The sequence below is a fragment of the Cydia strobilella genome, chromosome 26 (assembly GCF_947568885.1).
Source record: "Cydia strobilella chromosome 26, ilCydStro3.1, whole genome shotgun sequence".
NCBI lineage: Eukaryota > Metazoa > Arthropoda > Insecta > Lepidoptera > Tortricidae > Cydia > Cydia strobilella.
Window position 1 is genome coordinate 3393331 of NC_086066.1, and position 22605 is coordinate 3415935.

General features: G+C 38.2%; 1 protein-coding gene across 1 annotated transcript; it reads right to left on the minus strand.

Annotated features, from left to right (window-relative positions):
* Nucleotides 1-8461: 8461 nt before the first annotated feature.
* On the minus strand, nucleotides 8462-21914 carry LOC134753224 (uncharacterized). The gene is made up of 8 exons (XM_063689026.1): nucleotides 21696-21914; nucleotides 21164-21283; nucleotides 20086-20368; nucleotides 19498-19606; nucleotides 17421-17555; nucleotides 16759-16867; nucleotides 13412-13622; nucleotides 8462-8692 (listed from the first exon to the last, which is right to left on the minus strand). The coding sequence occupies exons 1-8, from the start codon at nucleotides 21837-21839 to the stop codon at nucleotides 8526-8528; spliced, it is 1278 nt and encodes a 425-aa protein (XP_063545096.1). The 5' UTR covers nucleotides 21840-21914; the 3' UTR covers nucleotides 8462-8525.
* Nucleotides 21915-22605: the final 691 nt, after the last annotated feature.

Below are 22605 nucleotides of genomic sequence, written 5' to 3' on the forward strand. Positions count from 1 at the left end.
TATGGTGTTTTATTTCTCATGCCTTTTTCTTTTTGAATTTTTCTGACCGGAAGAGGTGGACCAAATGTCAGATTTTTCTGGAGGTCACCAGACCGACCTCTATACGACCGTACCAAAGTCAAATACCCCTTGAACCTCCTACTGGGAGAACAATCATGTCAATCAGCCAGTCGGGTTGCGGCTTTATATTATATTGGCTTCTTTTTGAAAGTCACACAAACCTAGCCGCCTCTCAGTTCGTTCCATCTGTAACGTCCGGACTCCGTCGTGTATTGGATGAACAAATAAAACAACTGTTATGGCTCATGCACTCCGCCAGGCTCCCGCTCGCCATTATTTGTTCATCCAATACACGTCGGAGTCCGGACGTTACAGATGGCGACGAGGATGGGATTTCATACATTCCTTAAAGAGTGGTCGGCAACTGTCGGGTACCCAAGCTCCCATTATTGCGCGGATGCGGAGGCTGGTGGTGGTGACTGGTAAGCGGAGTACAGGAGTCAGGCGTGGTCTCGGAGAAGACTCCTCCGAGACCACGGGGACAACGCCATCCTCAAAACGTCGGAGGTAAATTTAAAACTTATTTTACGCGATTAAGTCCCGTCGTCGTGAAATATAATGAGCAAAAATCGTGAAAGTTTAAATCAGTGTTTTTATTTTTATGATAAGTAAGTTATGAAAATTATGGAAAATGATAATTTTGACCAAATAAATTAATGCGAAGTGTAAAATTGCTAGATTCATTTGGGTAATGAAACTACTACGATAAGTTTGTTAGGAAGTGAAATTTGGCGAAAAGTTGGCCCAAATGGAAGTATAGTCGAAGGCAAAAATATCGATCCAGACAAATGGCTCAAAAGTATGTGAACACGACTTTATTGTCTAAGGTGTAAGAGCGTACACATATTTATGAAACTGGGAATGTATATATATTTATGCCCTTGACTGTACACCGGGAAAATTGTATGTCGTAACCGGAAGGTCGCTGGCAGTTAATGTGTTAACCCTTAAATGCATGATTTTTTATTTCTGGTTGGAAAAAATGTTTTAAATGAAAAACTTAAGCTTTTTTCTGTTGAATCTGTGAGCTGTCCAATGTTTTGTATAAATTTGGCAACAATATGCATTTAAGGGTTAATAATGCCCCTTACGCTATATGCCAAAAATGCCTTACGTCATTTTGGAAAAGAGCTGATACTCTTTAAACTGCTGGATCGATTTCTATCAAACCTAGCCAAGAACCACTGCAGGGAAACTCGCTTTCACGTAAAAAAACCGCATCGAAATCGGTCCATCCGTTGGTGCGCTACGATGCCACAGACAGACAGATATTGGCGCCAAACATATATGATATGACACCCCTGTTTTTGTGTTGGGGGTAAACAATACACTTTCATTCTAGAATTTTGTTTTTGGGCAAAAGAAAAGAATGTTTAAAATCAAATATTATATCATGTTTACTTCTTATATGTGATGCATAATGGGTACCTAATGATTCTTCGAATAATTTTAAGCAGATTATCGATTCGCCGAACATCGGTTCGCAGTGATTTATTTGCAGAAGTAACTTTTGGTCGACACGTTACGCAGACTCTTGGTTCACATACTGTTCAGTTCGCTTCTGTGTAAATTAGCAGAACTATTGGACGATTTTCATTTGGCCGAGTAATCTTTTCGTTTAAGCAATGTTTAGTCGAATAACGTTCCACATTTTATACATCGTTATTTTCGAAATAAAAACTTCTTACAAAAAAAACCGTCTTCAAAAAGGATGAAATAAAATATAATCCTTTTTTAAGTATATGCGTTGAGTATATCAAAGATAGATATAACTCCGTAATAGATGGATACAGTCTAAGGAAAAAACGTGCCTCGAAAATCACGAAAATTTGAATCTCGATCAGAGGGCGCCACTAGTTTTGGCCTACACTCGTATAGAGGGCGTTGACGGTTTCGTTTGTTATTTATAATTTTAACGCATATCAGTGTAAGAACATGGGTCAAAATCATAAAAATAATTAATGCAAATAAAAAAAATCATTTATCCATATTTAAATACATTTATCGTATTTTTATAAATATTTATTTTTAGTTTTAAAGTGTGTCGACAGATGGCAGTGAATTTACTGGGGTTACAAAATTTACTATGACAGTACCGCTCTAGTATAAGTTACTCTATGAGTATATGTATAAAAAGTAAGTTACGAAGACGTTAGCGAATATGTAGTGCCAAACTCGTGGTAAGGATACAGTTGCACTACATCAAATTGGTGGTTTTCGGGAGGAAATGCTTTAGTTACTTTAGAAAACAACGAAATCACTATACACGTGCCTTTAAAATTTGAAAGTTCCCTCAATTCCTTAAGGTTCCCATCATCAGATCAGAACCAGATTAATATGGGACCACCTTGAAGGTATCTCCTTTCAAACAGAAACAAACAAAAAAACAAATCGAACCACGGGTCTGAGTAATCGGTGAACATAAAGCCTGACCAGTAATATATGATCATTGTCAAGAGGGCGTTGTTCATTCTCATGTATAGGGTGACAGTTCAGTATAGTATGAAAAAAATAGTTCTAGTGAAATTCCGCAACATGGCGCGTGATCGTATATTCCTGGTCAGGCTTTACTTAAAAACCGGACATGTGCGAGTCGGACTCGCCCACCGAGGGTTCCGTACTTTTTAGTATTTCTTGTTATAGCGGCAACAGAAATACATCATCTGTGAAAATTTCAACTGTCTAGCTATCACGGTTGATGAGATACAGCCTGGTGACAGACAGACAGACGGACAGAGGAGTCTTAGTAATAGGGTCCCGTTTTTACCCTTTGGGTACGGAACCCTAAAAAATAACATAGCCACAACCGAATTTTTAACCTATACCAATTTTTAACCTAAATATGATCAAAAGCATATCATAGGTATAGGTTAAATTAAAACCTATACAATATAGGTTTTAATTTTATGGTAACTTCTGTTAGTGAACATAAGTAGACAATTAAATGTATCAAACCATCTTTATCAGACTCAAACTAAAGGGGCCCACTGACTATCAGTCCGCCGGACGATATCGGCCTGTCAGTTAGAACAAAAATTTGACAGTTCCGAACAATGGACAGGCCGATATCGTCCGGCGGACTGATAGTCAGTGGGCCCCTTAAAAGTTATTGTGTAGGTTAGTCATGTCCTAGTCTAGCCATAAATAAGAGAGAAGTTCTGCTAATCTATTAATGCCAAATGAACATTCGACCCAAATTCGACCTATGGTGTTTCGACCAATGGTTTCTCGGGTAATTATGACAGTTTCCAAATGATTATTCTACGAATAGTAAATATGCGTATCAATGCTCTGCTTATTGAATACTCTTGCAAACGCCTATTATTCGTAATGAGATTCTGCCAATCGTTACTCGGCCAAAGAACCCGTCGGCGGCGAATCGTTGTCGGCGAAACAAAAATCGGCGTATTTTTCGTCGGAAAATCAATAGGGCACCAAATTATTTACATAGAAAAATAATGCAATTATCGATTATATGATTTTAGACTAGATTGCTAATAAACTAACATGTAATAAACGCTAACAACATGGGCAAATTTCCTTAAGGTGGTTCGATTTTCATACAAAATTCAATCTGCTTTAATTAAGGCACTACACACTATTACTACACAAATATTTGCTCATTTATCTACTTTCGAATATTCGTTTGCGCTAAATTAATAGAAAAACTTTGTTTCATACAGAAATCATACATAAATCAACGTAATTTTTTCATCAATTTTACGTATGTGTGTGTCACAAATGTCGTGTACAAATACGTTGCGTGCGGCGTTGCCACTCTATGACGTTGGCGACGTTGCCTGGCCGACCTGGCAGGATTTGCAGTGCCGTCATGTTTAGTGCATTTTTATTTGACAGTGTTGACACTGACACATAGGGTCATGTTTATTGTGACCTCAATTTGTTTGTATAAACTGAAAATGATAGCAACGTCTAAATCAAGTTACAAAAATCATCGGTGTTCTGGTCCGCGAAAATCCAGAAAAATTCAGACTCAATTGAAGCGGAATTCATGATGGTGAAGTTTCGTAAGGTAGGTACAGTTTCATTTCTTCATTGTACATTGTAATTTTCTCGTGCCGATCTTTTTAGAAAATAATTCTCACTTCTTCCGTAATATAAGCAGTGAACAATACCTATATAATGTAATTATTACTGTTTTGGTTGCCGAATAGTCAATGTGTCACTAACTCTAGGTTTTTTTAGGTATTGTGCAAAATGAAGAGGCATTCTTGGAAATAAAATGTTTTCCTTCATTAGCCAGAAAAAATCAGGACATCCTCACTGCAATAAAGGAAAATAAAACATTTCCTGGGGATGAAAATTATGGAATTTTGTCTATGAATGAAAAACACAATTATTACTAGGTAAGTAAATGATAACTTTATTAGAATCCATATTGTTGCATCATCTTTCTTCCTATAACATTAGAGATTTTGTGCTATCATGATATTATTTTTCTTTCAGGTACAGGGACAACTACGGATAACAAATATGAAAAAATGTTATTTGATTTGTTGTGTGAATCCATCTACACCAACAAGACATCCACTGCTGGACATAGGCCTCCCCAGGGATCCCCACAACGACTGGTCTTGCAAGACCGGCCAAAATATCGAGAAATAAATAATATAAATAAACATGATAAATATCCCGTTTTCTATAATAGTTATAATTAGAAGGCCATGCAATGTTGTTACTCACTGTACCTACTTGAATCCAAAAAAAAAATATATAAAAAAAGTTTTAATTTTATTTTACAATTACTACTTTATTATTAGTACATTACGATACAAGTGCGAAAAGTAGGAAATTGGCAACGAGTGGCGATAAATTGAAACACGACCGAAGGAAGTGTTTTAATCGACACGAGTTGCGAATTACCTTTTCGCACGTGTATTGTACAACGTTTTACAGTACATAATTATGGCCCTTTACATTTTCGACATATGCACGTATTGTACTAATTACCGCACTAGGGCGGTAACGTATATGTAGCACCATATGTACTAAAAAGTATTTTACAGTACATATGGTGTAACTTTCTCGCCCTAGTGCGTAAAGAGCACTTTTCATGCAAATGTCGAAAGTTTAAAGGGCCATATGTACTGTAAAACGTTGTACGATACACGTGCGAATAGGTAATTCGCAACTCGTGTCGATTTAAAACACTCTCTGCGGTCGTGTTTTAATCTGTCGCCACTCGTTTCGAATTTTCTCTTTTCCGCACTTGTATCGTAAATAACTATTTCAAACTGCAAGGGTACGATGATAGATCTCAATTCAATATAATTTTGCAACATTTGGCATTAATAGGTTATAAATTGTATGGAGATTAAATCTATCATCGTACCCTTCTAGTTTGAAAAATACTATAGAGGCTGGGCAGTAAGGGATTGCTTTACTTGTAGAACTATATTTAGCGCTTTAAAAAAAACTGATACCTGACACTTACAAACCTGGACTTCCTTGGGCTAGTGCTACTAAGAATCGTCAGTATTCTCCATCCTTTCTGAGTTGGAAGAACCCAAAAAGGTGAGATTTGTGAAAGTCAGGTTTTCAATATATGTGGCGGTTTCAACCAAACGGGTACCTACTTATTGTTGTCATATTTCCATAAAGCTTCAAAATAAAATCAACCTAATCGACAACCGACAATGTGGTACCTTTTAGTTCAAAACGTCACATATTTTTATAAAACGTTTTAAACTAATTTATTAATAATACTGAATATCTGGGAGAAAAAGAAAACATAAGTAAAAACTCAAAAATGCTCGTTTTCCCAGAGATAAGACCTAGCTAGATCGAACCCCTTACAGCAAATTTCATCGAAATCGTTAGAGCCGTTTCCGATATCACTGAAATATATTTCGGTTATATCGGAATCGGACAAGAATTCGAAGAATAAAAGGTATAAGATAACACAAAAAGGACAAAAAAAAGTACCCCTGACGTACCAGTCTCGAACCCGAATCCTCTTGCACGTATTTCCACGAACATACCGCAACGCCATTGCAGCATAGTTACACTGCATGAAATTGTCTACTACAAGCATCACGGAAACACTTTTTGCATGTGTGAGTAATAGTAGGAAATAGCATGACAGAAACACTCTGTCGACTTTAAAAGTGTTTTTTGCACTAATGAAGTATTCAATGTTTATTATAATAGTTCAATATTTATGTAAAGAGTGCGCTAAACATACTTTTAAGTATACAGATACCAACACTATTCCACAAAAAAATAAAACCTAAAAATTTGCGAAAGTGACGCCATCTAGCGGGGTTTAAGCTTTGGGTAACCTAGTCGAACCACCTTAACACATACCTTATTATTGTATAAACATTTTTATTCATTCAATTTGATCGTGTAACAAGTCGTGCTTTTAATGGTGGTCCCGCACTGGCTGTTATATATTAAAACGTTGTGAGTGGGATAACACGAGCAAATAATTAAAACATATATTGTAATAAAAAAAGCCCTCCAGTGGTGAAGGTCGGATTCGAACCGGCGTCTTTAGCTATCGCGGCTAACGCCATGAACCCCTAGGCCACCCCGCCACGGCGGTACCCGTCACAATTTCTCGACTATACCTATATGCCATCTTAGTAAGACTAGGCGTCTTTGACCAGCTCTAAGGGCAAGCAGTGCGCGCTTGCACCTCCTAAACGAATTCCTTACGGAATTACGTTATAGCGAGAGAAATTGGTGCTGCCATCTATGAACACACATCACTTAAAAAAACACAAATCAAAATATTTAATAAAATAATTTGATTTGTTTCCAAACTTGTTCATATATTGTAATCCTCAAACGGTGACACATTAGTTCAATAACTTTTAAAAATTATGAGTCTAGGCTTCCTATATTTCATACAAATTAAATATTATCTTCAATGTACGCCATTATCGTTGTGATTGACGTTGCTTGTCACTCCTTGACCATAACAAAATTCGCAATACATTGCGTCTTAGAATAAACTAGTGTACTAAAAATCTCAATACAAGTTATTAAGTTGCTGAACAAATGTTGGTCAGTTTGAAGAGTACAGCCTACAGTTTAATTTATTGTTCGTGTTGTGCCCACCCGATATAACATTGTGTGACAGGGACAACATAATAAAACACTGTCCATACTATCGTGTTGTCCCTGTCACACGATGTTATATAACAGCCAGTGTGAGACCACCATAATCAAATTTCGTTCCACAATTGAAAAAAGGCGAATTGAGTATTACAGATAAATGTCCATAAATAGACATTTCTTTAAGTCTACCCTTAAAGACAATAAAACCGCTACCATCATATCCCTAAACGAAATAGTACAGTCAAGTGTAAAAATATGGGTGCACGCATCATACTCAAAAATATGTCCCATAGCTCTTATGTCAGCGAATTAAGAACTATGGGACATATTTTTGACTAAGTAATGTGCACCTGAAATAAATTTAATGAGATTTCATCTATACACGGTGTTACTTGAGCCACTGAAAACCTGAGACACCCCAACAGATTTTTTTTTTTGATCTCATCGAGTATTTATTCTTTAATCCGATAAATATTAAAAAAAATATTCGTCGTTTAGTTTTCTTAACAATTCTATTTGCCTGCACAAGATGCTTCGCCGTTTTAGTGACGTCAAACAATTGCTAGTTACCATCGTAAACACTGTTAACTGACCATTTGCATACCTTACGAGATAAGGTTTACCAATGGCCAGTTAAGAGTGTTTCTCATTGACAAATAACGTGTCAAATGTTAGTTATTGTTATTGTTGCATTACAAACTTGTAGACTGGGCATGTAAAAATAATTAAAAAAATTCCCGCATTAAAATATAGCGCTATCGATTCTGAACAAACTGTTCTTAGGTTTTCAGCGGGCCATGAAACACCGTGTATAAAAGTGTAATTGTACACAAAAAAAAACACTATTTAAAAAAAGGTCTGTCGAAGTTAATAAAGTAGAGGGGCGGGGCCCTACCACGAATACCGAAGTACGCAAGTTGCGGGCATCTTTCTCTTTTACTCCAATTAAGGCGCAATAGGGTATTCTACAATTTTTTATGAATGGTATCAGTCGATGAAGTTTGTTTTGAGGATCAAATGACTGTATGGGACCCGTTGTCTTAAAGCAATACAATGTTATCATACAAATTTTCTTTTAATAAAATGTAAGGAATCGAATGGTACCATTACTTTTTTCCTATTTGGAAGTTTTTTTTTTAACTGACGTGTTTGACCCATATATTTTTAAGTTACCAATTTATTGCTCATTTTCTATCTATTTAACTAGATTTAGTTATAAAATTCAACATGTGGAAAATACCCTATTAGAGTGACACAGAAAGATGATCGCATTTTGTAAACTTCGGTGTTTGCGGAAGGCCCTGTAGAAAGAAGACTCCATGACTGTAGGACCCAGATAAGGGCAAATTATCACAACACTAGTAAAAATTAATTATTATCTATAACACAGCAACGCTATTCTTGTATTTCTTGGCTATTAGGTATTCGTCTTCTATGCTGGGCCAGTCCGACTTAGTTCGTTTTCGTGGCTCCGTCGGTTTGGGGTCCGCGGGCACGTACACGGTGGCGCGGCGGGCGCGCAGTGCCGCAGGTCGTTTGATGTGTTCTGGGGGCAGAAATTAAAATAAATTTGGTGGACTTCTGAAAGGGATAAGTTGCTGGAATCGAAATGCGTGGAGATATAGGAGCTAGATCTAAAACACGATAGCTTTAACTTGCATAAAAAAGTAAAAGATTTCACTAACACCGGACGCAAACATCTTACCGGTAAATTGACAAATTCTGAAAACAAGTTATTAACGGATATTGATGAGCAAAGAACAGAATGGGAAAACTATATTAAGAAGCTTTTCAATGACACTAGAATGGAGCCTGGGAATAACCATGACGAATATGGGGGCCTCCCAATTGTAGAAGATGTAAATAGAGCCATCAAAACCTTAAAATGCGGAAAAGCTGTAGGGTCTGATAATCTGCATGGAGAATTACTTCAATTACTGGATGAATTTGGAACTAACATGTTGGTGACATTGTTTAATAAAATATATGACACGGAAGTCCTTCCTCCTTCTTACCAATCCCCAAGAAATCTAACGCTAAAACGTGCAATGAATATAGATTAATCAGTGTAATGAGCCACGTATTAAAAGTTTTCCTTAAAGTATTACACTACAGAACATTTAGTAAGTTTACGGTTTAATTTTCTTTCGTTTATTTTCCAAAAAATAATCATAATTTACATTCAAATATAGTGAAATATACTTTATTAGTTTATTATCTTCCAGGATGACAGCAATTCGTTATACATTTTTAATGTTGTCAAATACCCTATAAGGCACCATGCATAATATATACACGGTGGCCAAATAGTTATTTGTTATACAAGGGTGCAAAGTTGTATTTTACCCGCGAGTGTAGAATTGAAACACGAGCAAGCGAAAGGATTCTATAGTTGAACCACGGGCGAAGCGAGTGGTTCCAAAATAGAATCCTGAGCGTAGCGAGTGTTTTAACACACGAGAAGTAAAATGCATTTGCACCCGTGTGTAACACAAAACTTTTCCCCTCACTATAGCGAGGAAAGTGCAACATCCACAGGCGTTAGATCATCTTCATCAACTGGAATCACTAATTTTTGTACGATATTATAACAAAAAACTCTGGAAATTCTGTACTTTTACGTGAGAAGTTATTAAGTAAAAATTTTGTTGACAATGTTGACATTTCTGACGTATGAAATGTCAATGATGCATTTTGTAATTGCATCGACTCAACTTGTGCGTTCAGAATTAAATTTAACATCATTATTAAAAAACAAACGTTTCTTATGGAACTTAAAGGTTTATGACATAAAATCATTAAATAAAGCTAAATTTGGTATTTTTTATTAGATTCTCAAACCATTTGTTTAATGATAATTAATATCGAACGAACCATTATTATGAGCGTTTTACGTTTTGTTATCTGTCAAGCTACTTAAACACGCTCCATCCGTTTCCGTTTAGTGACTACACCAGCCAGCAGTTCTGCTGCAAGGACGCAGAAGCGATGGTCACACAAGGGAGGGAGAGACGGAGAGGCTCGTCGAGCTTGCTCAAATGCACGTGCTGGTACGATCCAGGCCGTCGGTTAAAGGCGTATGCTACGGTACGCTAACGACCTCCGTCCAGACAAACCTGTTCCGAGGCAGGACGTGTATTCGGGCCTACTCGTATACACCTCCCTTCATCTGCCGCCCCGGCATGCTCAACTGACCCTCCTGCCCGAGACACCGGTGAGCCAATAATACAGGTGAGGAGTGTGGGGCTGTTGCAGTCGAGGATAGGAGTTGACGGGAGTTGAAGAACCAGACCGAATACCAGCATCGTGCCCAGTTTAGGGAAGATATAGATAAATATTAGTGTAAGTATATACGAAGGGATTGTGACTGCGATTAAGTTGAGTTAATTGTTCGAAGGTTAATCGTCTCTCGCTCTCGTCAGGCTCGCAACCGAGGCCCCTTGATAGCTTTCGTAAGTGACTCTTCTTCAAAAGGCCTGCATTGCGTTAATGAGTGCTTTCGGAAAGACAGAGTAGTATCTTCATATTATTATCATTATACGGCCTTCACTTGTGGGGCCCTTAAGTTTATCCTGAGTCTCTTCCACCCATGCTACGCGCGCACTAGGCTGTCAATTTCGTCGGTAATCCGCATCTGTCGGGTCTATCCTGTCCTGTGTTGGCTGCCACAATAGTTCGCTTTGCCGAAAAGTCGTGTGTTGCCCGCCGACGCCTGACATCTTGGGGTTGCTATTTTGCGAGTAATCTCTTGTCGCCTCGTAATAAATAGTATTACTTTGGTCGCTGATGATGATGGCACACAAAATTAATAGCACTTAACAAGCAACACTGGCACGAGTCCCGGCACCTCAGTATCACCAGACACAAATGACACAATAAATATATTAGGTAATATAAAATACACCAACACCGTCAATAGACACCACTAAAACCCGTACGTAATTAATTGCTAACATTTGATATCATATAAATAACTGCTCAAACACCTATAACATTGTTCCATGGACCTTGTGCTTGCCGCGGCATTCTTTTCTCGTGACTGATTTATTATATCTCGTAAGATTATTCGCTCGTGTCGTCTACGTCAACACTAAGAAATAGTCAGTTTCAACATAGTAGTTTTAAGCTGGTAAAAACAGCACTACAAATATTATCCATACTTATGCACCAAACCAAACACTGTCATCGATAGTTTATGTTTTCGCACAAATAAAAAACACAAAGACACTGACACTGTAATAAACAAATCACTAATGTCCGGGAATGCTAACAAAAAAAACCCGTTGGACCAATAGTGCAATCTGTCGATCTGTCTTTTTTTTATGGTTATTTGGTCAACAGATGTGTTTAAGGGAAGTGCATTGTTTTTGTCTGCGACTCGGCCTCTGTTGTAAAGCTGCATATTGCACCACAATTTAAAAGTCGTTTCCCATAATTCAACGCACCCCAGGCGACGTCTGAGCCCCAGATGGCCGAAGCTATAGGCTAGGCGAAGCTAGATGCAAGTTAGTAGGTATTTAATCCAATAAAACCAATTTCAAATATCTGTCTAATGACCTAATTAAGACGAACACGAACCATTAAGGTGTCACTACAGAGTTAGATGAAGCTAGGTATTTAACTGAGATATACTATGAGAACTGCGATCGTTTCGATACCTATTTAATACAATATAATCACGCTATTAGACAACGCTGTCTCGTAGATGGTAGGATGGTATCTACTCTTCGGGGGACTGTTGTAGTTTTGGCTCGACTAACAATGGAATATCTTGGGATGTTAATACTGGGGCTAAGAAACGTATCAAGGACCGATCTCACCAATTTGTCCGTCGTGTAGGCGGAGCCGGCAGCAGTACCGCGCTTCAGCGATGGGCCGCAGAGCTGATACATGGCGCAGACAAGGGCCACACGCACTTTATTCTTTATTCTTTATTCAAACAAACACAAGTATAAGTTTACAGCGACCTACGCCAAGACACTTATACTGTTAATACATAGTCAGTATCATAAACATGTATACATTTTTCGAACTACGAGTATCTCTAGGAACTTAAATTAAACATACATACTACAAAGTTACATAGGTAGAGTTTAAAAAAATCCTGACACTACTTTGTAAGGACGGCCACTTGTCTGCGAATATGTCTGCGTTTTGGACTGAAGCTAAGAAGTTATTTAGTAATTCTATTGCTCGGTACGTGGGTGCGTTTGAACCGTGATAGGTGCGGACATTTGGATATGCGAAAAGGTTTCTGGCTCTACGTGCGCTACGCCCTACTGCAGCTATGTAGTTGTCTGGGGTAAAAATACGCATACGCTCCAGAACAGATGGGTTGTCAATTTGATTTCTTAGAAGTAGACAGTAGTGTAAGGCAAGCGTTTGCTTACGCCTTAGCTCGAGAGACTCCAACCCTACCATTCCCAGTACAAAGGATGACGGAAATAAGTACAGGTAGTATCCATAATACCTTTTGTAAAGATGTCTAGTAAATTTACGTTGGACGCGCTCGACCATGATGTTATACTTTGCTTCCCGAGGGTCCCATGCGATGGAACTGTACTCAAGCTTGCTACGGACATAGGCATTATATAGAATTATTGCAATTTTTGGGTCACGAAACTCTGAAGTCGTTCTTATAATGAACCCTAAAATTTTGTAGGCACTTTTGCAGATATTTATAATGTGAGAGTGCATGTTTAGCTTAGTGTCGAGTGTTAACCCTAGATCTTTTATTTCTGTTACTCGGTCAAGGGGAATGTTTGTAAGAGTATATGTCTGGAGGATAGGATCTAGAGACCGGCTAAAACTTATTACTTTGCACTTAGATTCATTTAGGTACAAGCGGTTTGTTTTACTCCAGCTGTCGACCTCGTTGATTGACTCAATTCACTCATGGATACACATAAATATTATTTGACCGCGTTTCACTATAGGTATATTTATGAACAGCGTCCCGAGAAACCGAATCTGTGTCGCGGTCTAGGTCGCGTAAAAGAACTTGAACCGACGGTCGGCCAGTTGTCGCATGTGGCGTTAACGCGGGCTCTATTGTTTTGTCTGGGATTTTACAACCGGGAAAGAACAAAAGGGCTCCCAAACGTGCGTCCGTCTCCCACGGCGTGTCAGACGAGACTCCCTACTTAAACACGCTCCATCCAAGGTCAAATTACTTTCCCCACTAGTGGATAAAATGCGTTTTTCCCCGCTTGTTTTAAAGGATAAAAGACAACTTTCCGGGATAGTGAGGGGAAAAATGTATTACCGTGTTGTGGTCGATCTGTTGTGGTCACTGAAGCTCTCCGCCGCGGGTACGCATGCTTGGGGCGCGGCGGGGGCGCGGGGGCGGGAGGCGCGGGGGCGGGGGGCGCGGGGCCGCGGGGCGCGGGGGCGTGGCAGCGCAGGAGCCGCGCCAGGGGGCACTCCGCTCCCGCCTCCTCTTCCGCTGACGTCATTAGCGACAGCTCACGGAGCGTCTGAATAAAACAATTTAGTATATACTAGACATAGTTATGTATGTAGCGCATAGGATATATATAAGGACCATTTACATAAGTATGCAGAGCAGTAATAAAGCATCGTTTAAGCTGAACACTCATTTCTACTCAACTCCGAATCCTCACCTTACATGGCGACCCTGCCATATACGGTGTCGCGCGTGCGGTCAGTCACCGAGTGACGATTATTACAATGTAAAAACATAGCTCAAGTGGACAGTTATAGAACAATAAAATAACGTAATGTTACTTCTCACGGTTAAATGGCTACAAAATTGAAAGAAGAGGTTATCATCGCCGGTGACAATAAGGCTTCTGCGGCACCGACGAACTTCGATTCCACTTTAGGAACTTACATTGGAGGAGGTTACGCCCTGTATAGAAGGTGTAAGAAAACCCACAAAAAATGGAGGTCGCTCTAGCTGAGCTGCAGCGTGCTGCTCGTACGGCTCCTATAAGTGTTTGAGTGAAGTGTTAACGGATAACGCGTATCGTGTCGTATGTGTATCGGATATTTTTTTTTGTGATAGTGGTTCAACGGACATAAAATTAACTGCTACTAAGTAATAAATATAGTGAACAAAGTTTCACATGAAGCAAACTAAGGACAGTAATGTGACACCAATGTAAGTTATAATAGGTACGTATTAAACTAGTAGTTATAATTTTGTAATGGCAGATGAATTATTGAAATGTTACGAAGAATTAATCGCAATAAGAAAATATTTAATTAAAAAAGGGAAATCAACGTTTGAAGGTAACATAACAAAAAATCAACTGTCAAAAGTTCATGATATTATAGAACGGTGTAATAATTTTATCGCACAATTTTCCCTACTGAAGGACGTAAAAACGGGAGTTATTGAGGAGACCAATAAATTGTACGCTAATATTACTAGTTTGCATAACGACATCTTACAGTTATGCTTAAAGCCTGAGGTAGAGGAAAATATAAGTAGCGATAGCGAATATTCTGAATTTGATACCATGGAGTTCGATTTGAAATCAGCGTGTAGTCTTATACCGCTTATGGATGGTACTGAGGAAACAACAAAGAGATTAATAGATGCTGTTGATATGTATTCGGTATTCGACCGTAGAGATACTTATAAGGGATTTACGTAACTCTCTTTTACCTAAAAAGTCTTTTACAGCAATCCATTCCCGACTTCAAAATATAAGTTAGGGTTGGCGTAGTATAGATCAGTATGGATCCGAAATAGAGAAACTTTTTTCTGAGTTGACTATAACTCAGGCAGAAGGTAATTCGGCGAGTTATGATGCATTAAAAAGTTCACAGATGGTTTGAAGGATCCAAGGCTCAGCACCATCATTGCGACGCGGAACTTCAGCAGCTTGAAGGATGCGATCCAGGCTGCGCAGGACGAAGATGTATCGAGGCCGACAACGACCAGCCAACCGGAGGTCATGGGTATGTACAAAACTCTTTTAACAGGTGCCACAGAGGCTTTGCTCATAACTCGTACAGAGGTAATTGGCGTCGTAATCAAAGGGGTCCGCGACAGTATTCCTATAGTCGATATCCTCAACCCCAACAAGGCAAATCGCGGTGGCCGTGGATACAAGGCACGAGGCAGGCCGGCACGAGGATGATCGTATTTCGGGTCCCGTGCCCGAGGGGTCACCGCTCGTGGCAGCCTGCACGTGATATCGCACGCCGAGAATGGCTCGACCGGTCAACACCCGAGTGCACCAAATACGGAGTCGCTGAATCATTTTTTTCACCTCAGCAGCTCGAACAAGCCTACTTTCGTTACTCCCTGGAGTGAGGAAAGTGCGACTTTCCTCACTCCAGGGAGTGAAACAATGTAGCTTTTTAATTTAGTGAAGGCCAAGAACTTCATACTTTTATTACATTTTTTTTATGGTACGGTACGGTACGGTACGGTACTTTTTTTTCTGTTTATTCTGTGTAATTCGAAATACATTTTAACCTTTAATATGTTCTCACTACTGAGGTGAAAAATTATGTGTGCAACACGAGAGCAAAGTTATTTTACATCTCGTGTTTTTGAGTCCCTCGCTACGCTCAAGATTCTACCTTAGAATCACTCGCTTCGCTCGTGGTTCAATTATAGACTCTTTCGCTTTCTCGGGACTCAAAATAAACACTCGCAAGAAAAACCAACTTTCCTCTCTTGTTGCACAAATAACTATTTCGAGACTGATGTTATATACACGTGTAATGATTTAAATAGGGTATCCTTAAATATAGGGAAAACCGCTTACAACTTTGTGCGCGATAAAGTATGAAATCATACAAAATTGGGACATTCCGTTCCATAGTAAGAAATTATGCGTATAGGTATAGGCGGACAAGTAACATCTAACGGATATGTTATGTTAAATTTAAATTACAATGGCTGTGAGTTCGATCATTCATTTTTTGTCGAGTCCATTTGTGGGCCACGATCGCATCTGTACGGCAGTCGACGAATATATTGATTTTGAAACAAACACTTTACGATTACTATCGCGATACGGAGAGTTATCTAAGATAGGTTTTAGAAGCTCATCAGAACCGGCAAATAGTTACTTAACTATACCCGCTCGTAGTGAAATCATACATTACATGGATACTAGTATTACGGAGGATTTTGTAGTAAATAGCCAGGAATTATGCGAGGGAATATATGTTGCGAGTGCTATAGTTAAACCAATTCAGGGTAAAATATTAAAATACTAAATACAAGATATTAAATACAAGAGATAATGACGTAAATTTAAGCCGTTTAGAATATATAACCACCAACATACAAATCCACGCGTACGAAGTCGCGGGCAACAGCTATTAATCAATATAATCATACAGTCTTACACATTTTGTATAGAACGGCTTTTATAACTAATTTTTAGGGTTCCGTACCCAAAGGGTAAAAACGGGACCCTATTACTAAGACTCCGCTGTCCGTCTGTCTGTCTGTCTGTCACCAGGCTGTATCTCATGAACCGTGATAGCTAGACAGCTGAAATTTTCACAGATGATGTATTTCTGTTGCCGCTATGATGTGATATTTGTAGATACGTATTTCAGGATTTTTAATAGTAAATAACCCTCTTAAATTAAGAGTAGTAAATAAAAATTAATTCTTACCTCTTCCCGAAATTCTAGCGTCATTTGATAGATGAAGTGGTGGCTGCTGTTGTACATCAGCGCGTTGGAAAACATCAACAGCAACGCGCGTGTGAACTCGGCCGTCGTTCTGTCAACCAAAAAACAGAATAATGTTGTTGCTCTCATATAAGGGGATAAATTGGAGATATCGAAGTTAAAAGATTTTTATGAGTCAATTTTGACATTTTGCAATGTACATTCACGCTCCGCGATTGTTATTCCATTTAGGGTTCTAGCTAAATTTGACATTCCATAGCGTAAGTATGGAAAAACCAATTTACCTAGGACCCTGAATGGCATAACAAACGCGGAGCGTGATGGTACAATAAATTAGAATGCCAAGCATAGCGAGAGTTTATCTTGTTTCTAAAACCAATGTAATTTAAATGTCATTGGTGTTATCACAGAATAAATAATAGTACTACCGTACAGAAAGGAAACTTCCTACAAAACCGAAGTTTAACAGCGGTTCAGGGTCGAACCATGATGTCCCTTTCAATATGGCACTATCCCTTTCGGCTATTTAGGGTTGTCAAAATTCAGGTCATTATCTTATCTGTGGTCGTACAAAGGGACCGAGAAGAAAGATGGAGCCGAGTTTGCCCGAAGCAAGGAGTTTCGCACCCCTGGTGTTACGTTACCTGATGACGCCATCTTTGATCCTCCTTCTGATGGTGGAGAGGTCTGTGGGCCGACGTATAATGCGGCTGTAGAGCGGTGCCATATCATCCGTCACGGGTCGCTGGAAGTGTTGTGCGTAGCGGTGACTGCATATCCTGTAGGATGACGAACGCAATCACATTTAAACTAGTCGTCAATAGAACTTGCATACAATGTAAACAAACATGACAGATTTTGTTAGCGTTTGACATATAACCTAACATTTTTACGAAGGTTATTTTCGCTGAAATATTAATAATTTAATTTAAATAAAAATTTATATAAATAAAATATTTAAGTATATAGACTGTTGATAAAGTCATAGTTGTCCTTTTAAAAAGCGAGATTACGAAGTAATGAAGGTAAAACGGTTTTAATAACAAAACTTCCGTGAGACGAAACGGTAAAAGCTGCCAAGCCAAGCTGAGTTCGGCCGGATATAACAGCTGTACGTGGTGATAGCGTTTATTGTAATATGTATTTTTAACTTATCTCTGTCTCTGTCTTTTGTATGTTATATTATATATTAATTTTGTTGTTTTTCTTGTTACCTGTCGTGATTGTTTTACCGGATGGTCTCACCGGAAGATCAGCGCTGGAAGTCGCCAGCAACATGCTGAGGTGAGACCATTTCGTGGCACTTTTTCTTTTTATTTATGTTTCTCTGTTTTATAATTTTCTATTTGTGTGTGCTAACGAATAAATTATTTCTATTTCTATTTCTATAAAACGGTTTGTTTACATTGTTTGGAAGTTCTATTGACGACTTTAGATAGCCCACACAAATTATAGCTTCTACCTGCGCCAGGATTAGTATTTTCATATCCCACTTCTCAGTCTATCCTTTGAGTTAAGGAATGATTTTGGAGATAAAAATTATCCTATGTCCATCCTGGGGACTCAAACTATATCGACACAACTCAACTAGCTTCTGCGCGCGACTTTATTCGCGTAGACTAGACGTCGTCATTGAAAATAAAATAAAAAATAAAGTTTATTGTGTAAATTTGAGTATACAATAAATCACGGCCCTGTGTCCTGAGCTAGGAAACCCTGTGTTACAGGACCCAGTTTCGTTATACTAGTTTCTTAATCTAGGTATTATATTGGTACAAATTGTACAGAGAGTTACTTTAAAAATTACAGATAGCTGTGCATACTTTAACATATATGTTATTATTTCTAAGCTGCGTGTGAACGAGTGTTTGTTTGTATGTATGTGTATTTGTGTGTGTGTGTGTGTGTGTGTGTGTGTGTGTGTGTGTGTGTGTGTGTGTGTGTGTGTGTGTGTGCATACTAATACATTTTGTGATGATCCCACAAAACCTTAATAAAAATAGCCCACTTTATAAGTTTAATATCTCATACAAATAAATTCGCAACTTTTGCAAATATTGATTAGATTGGTTGTCAGTAATTTCAACTTTTTGGTATTTTTCTTATTGCAATTATAGTACCTAAATTACAATACACATATACGCATAGTCTAGAACACTTGGTAAACTTGTATGTAACCATACCAGTTAAGTCCGTTTATTTTAATCAAAGATAGATATAACTCCGTAATAGATGGATACAGTCTAAGGAAAAAACGTGCCTCGAAAATCAAGAAAATTTGATTCTCGTTCAGAGGGCGCTACTAGTTTTGGCTTAATGTCGTATAGATGGCGTTGACGGTTTCGTTTGTTATTTAACAATTTTAACGCATATCAGTGAAAGAACATGGGTCAAAATCATAAAAATAATTAATGCAAATAAAAAAAATCATTTATCTATATTTAAATACATTTTATCGTATTTTTATAAATCTTAATTTTTAGTTTTAAAGTGTGTCGGCAGATGGCAGTGAATTTACTGGGGTTACAAAATTTACTATGACAGTACCGCTCTAGTATAAGTCACTCTATGTTTTAATTAATGTTTTAGTGAGAGTGTTTAAGGAAGTAAGTGTTCATCTTAATCATATACGTAATGTACCTAACAATGTAACCTATTATCCTGTCGCATACTTATGAAGTTTCTCCAATAAATAAAATAAATGGACATTAGGGACATTACCTCTTATAAACCAGCATGGCGGAGCGTTGCCACCGGCGGTGCTGCCTCTCCTCCTCACCTTCCGGCGAATCCAGGTGTTCTATTTTAACTTTTACCTCGCCCGAACTCGCTAAAATAAAACATACCAGTAAATATGCCACAATTTTAGCAGTTTAAGGCTCGGTTGCACCAAACTGTCTGTCACCGTTAAAGCGTTTGCAAAATTTTATTAGATGGAAAGTTTCATAGATCTCTGCTGCGTGACGTTGACCGGTCTGCTAACTGTGGTTGGTGCAACTGGCCCATAGTGTTATAACTTGTGAAATACCATAAAAAACCCGACCAAGTGCGAGTCGGACTCGCGCACGAAGTGTTCCGGCAAAAAAATCACGTTTGTCATATGGGAGTCCCACTTAAATATTTATATTATTCCGTTTTTAGTATTTGTTGTTATAGCGGCAACAGAAATACATCTGTGAAAATTTCAACTGTCTAGCTATCACGGTTCATGAGATAAAGCCTTCTGACAGACGGACAGACGGACAGCGGAGTCTTAGTAAGAGGGTCCCGTTTCTACCCTTTGGGTACGGAACCCTAAAAAGTACTGACCTGACAGATCCATTATAGGCACATGTAGTATATCACACTGCCCTCTCACATCCTCTATTTTAAACATTAGTTCATTGTATGAGTCTTCGTGCCTCAAATCAGACTTGTCCATGTATGGGTCTTCAATTCTCATGCTTTTGTCTAAATCACTGTATTCTGTAGTTTTTATGTTGTTCTCTAGGTAGTTTTCATAGTCATTATCTTCATCTATGACTGGTAAGTCAAATGTTGTGGTTTCAATGCTAGAGAGAGTTAGGTTGGAGAGATTATTTTCTAGTGGAGTCTGAAAAAGGAACAATGAACACAAATGTCTCATAATAAGTAAGTAAATACCTATTCTTTATTGCACCAAAATTATACATTTTACATACATGTACAACTACAAAGATATTTTTAAAGAAAAATAGAACCAGGTAACAACAGGCGGTCTTATCGCTAAAAAACGATTTCTTCCAGACAACCTTTGGGTAGCAGGAAACGTAGAACTCATACAAAAGTCAAGAGGTAGTGCAAGGAGGAGGAGGATATTTATTTATAAACAAAATAATCTGACAGATAATGATGGAATAATCTAACAGGCAGTTTATCTACAAGATTGGGGAAGTAATTTTATGCAAAGTTTGAGTTGATTTCTGATGTCAGCGAGTAGAATATTTTACAAATTATACAAACATTAATTTTAAATTATTTTTCAATGTAATATTTGATATTTTCCTAGCATTGGTATCGTAAAAAAAATGTGATTCACTTCATAGCAAAGTTTGTTTAAATTTGGTTTAAATATAAAAAATATTATTTTTTAATTTAATTTTTTGTTTAATTAATTATTCATTAGGCAGAAACCTGCTAGAGTACATTTTGTTTTTTTAGTCAATAGCTACTCTTTGGCTAATGTGAAACATTCCCGCACCAAAAACTATCTATGCCGACCACACAAATGAATGTCCTTACCAGGATTTAAACCCAGGCAGGCTCACTATACGTGTCAAGAATAAAATCATACATATCTATTATTCTATAAAATTGAGCAACCAGAATTGAAAAAAGCTCCCATACTTTATTAAGTGTATAGACTCACTTGCTGTTCGACACAATAGTCCAGAATCTTCTGCGCATTCTCAACCTTCCTGCTGAAGGCCCGCACCTTCTTGAGCAGCGCCAGGCACTCCCAGCATAAGTTTATTTGTGAAGTCAAGTTCTACAAAACACATGTATCAGATGCTGTATGTTTCTTATTTGTAGCATTCAATAACCTTAGCTTTTGTTAACGTCAAAAAAACCACCAATTCTACAGAGGTGTTTATTACCTATTTTAATGTTTAATTTTGGATACATTAAAAATAATGAAATTATGGCAGGGAAATATATCATTATATTGCTAATCAATGCCCTACGTTTAACCATGTGTTGTGGTAATATTTCAGTGTTATTTTTAAAAATATAGTACATATTTTGTCTTTTTGGTGATACTATATTCGAATAAAAAACCCCACTATGTTTCAACATAAATATGTTTATCACCACTTCCCTGTTGCAATATTTGCACAAAAATGCTACCAGGTCATTGTAAAATACTTCAATTTATACTATTAGTAGTTAAAATAGCTCACCATTCGTGAATTACCGCAAATGTCGAGATAAATGTTCATGTAATCTCCAACCGGAGTTAAAGTTCTATTAGAGCTAAGACAAGCGTAGCAAAATAATAAATTATAGTTAACAGGTTCTTCGGAAATGACTCCACTCTCGTACATTTTAATAACAATTTAGATTTCCGTAAATTTATGTGATAAACACATTAAACACAATAACGGAATTTAACGCAATGGCGCTTAAGTTTGTTGACGTAAGGAGAATTATGATGCCAGATGTATGATGCCTGAGTTGCCTGACACTCATGTCATATTGTTTTTTTTTTTATTCGTCCTTCTGGACCACAGATTATTAACTAGTTACTTCGTCACTCGACTCAAGCCGAGTTAGCCGAGCTCGCGAATCACGGCGCGAACATAAAGTTCGTAACACACCATCGCACCGCACCAAGATCATTGAGCGACGCACCCAAAGAATATAATACTGACGCACCCATAAGTAAGAGCGAGAAAAAGATATCGCTTTCTCGCTCTTACTTATGGGTGCGTCCCACGATGACCTTGGTACGGTACGATGGTGTGTTACGATTTAAGGGCCCTCCACACTCATGCGCGAATCTGGAGCAGCTAGCCACACTCGCGTTCGCGGCTTCGCGCCGCGATTAGCGCATGAGTGTGGAGGGACCTTTAAGTGTGGCGTCGATTTCGCAGATTGTTCACGCCTTCGCGCCTAGTTCCCCGTTTTTTGTCGGTTTATTAGCCCGCGTCAAAGGAGGCGCGAAGCGCGAACTGGCAAGACTCCACATTACACACTATTTTGACTCATATGTGGCAAGATAAATAATTATTATATTATATAAAGCGGCTATATTTTACGGTTTTACAACAAAACAAAATGGAAAAAAAAAGCTAAATCACGTACGTATTA

Coding starts and splice junctions, on each gene's coding strand:
- LOC134753224 (XM_063689026.1), bottom strand. CDS start 21,839: ATGTACGAGAGTGGAGTCATTTCCGAAGAACCTGTTAACTATAATTTA. Junction 17,556..19,497: donor GCCATGCTGGTTTATAAGAG/GTAATGTCCCTA, acceptor GTCATCCTACAG/GATATGCAGTCACCGCTACG. Junction 13,623..16,758: donor CGCTAGAATTTCGGGAAGAG/GTAAGAATTAAT, acceptor TGTTTTATTCAG/ACGCTCCGTGAGCTGTCGCT.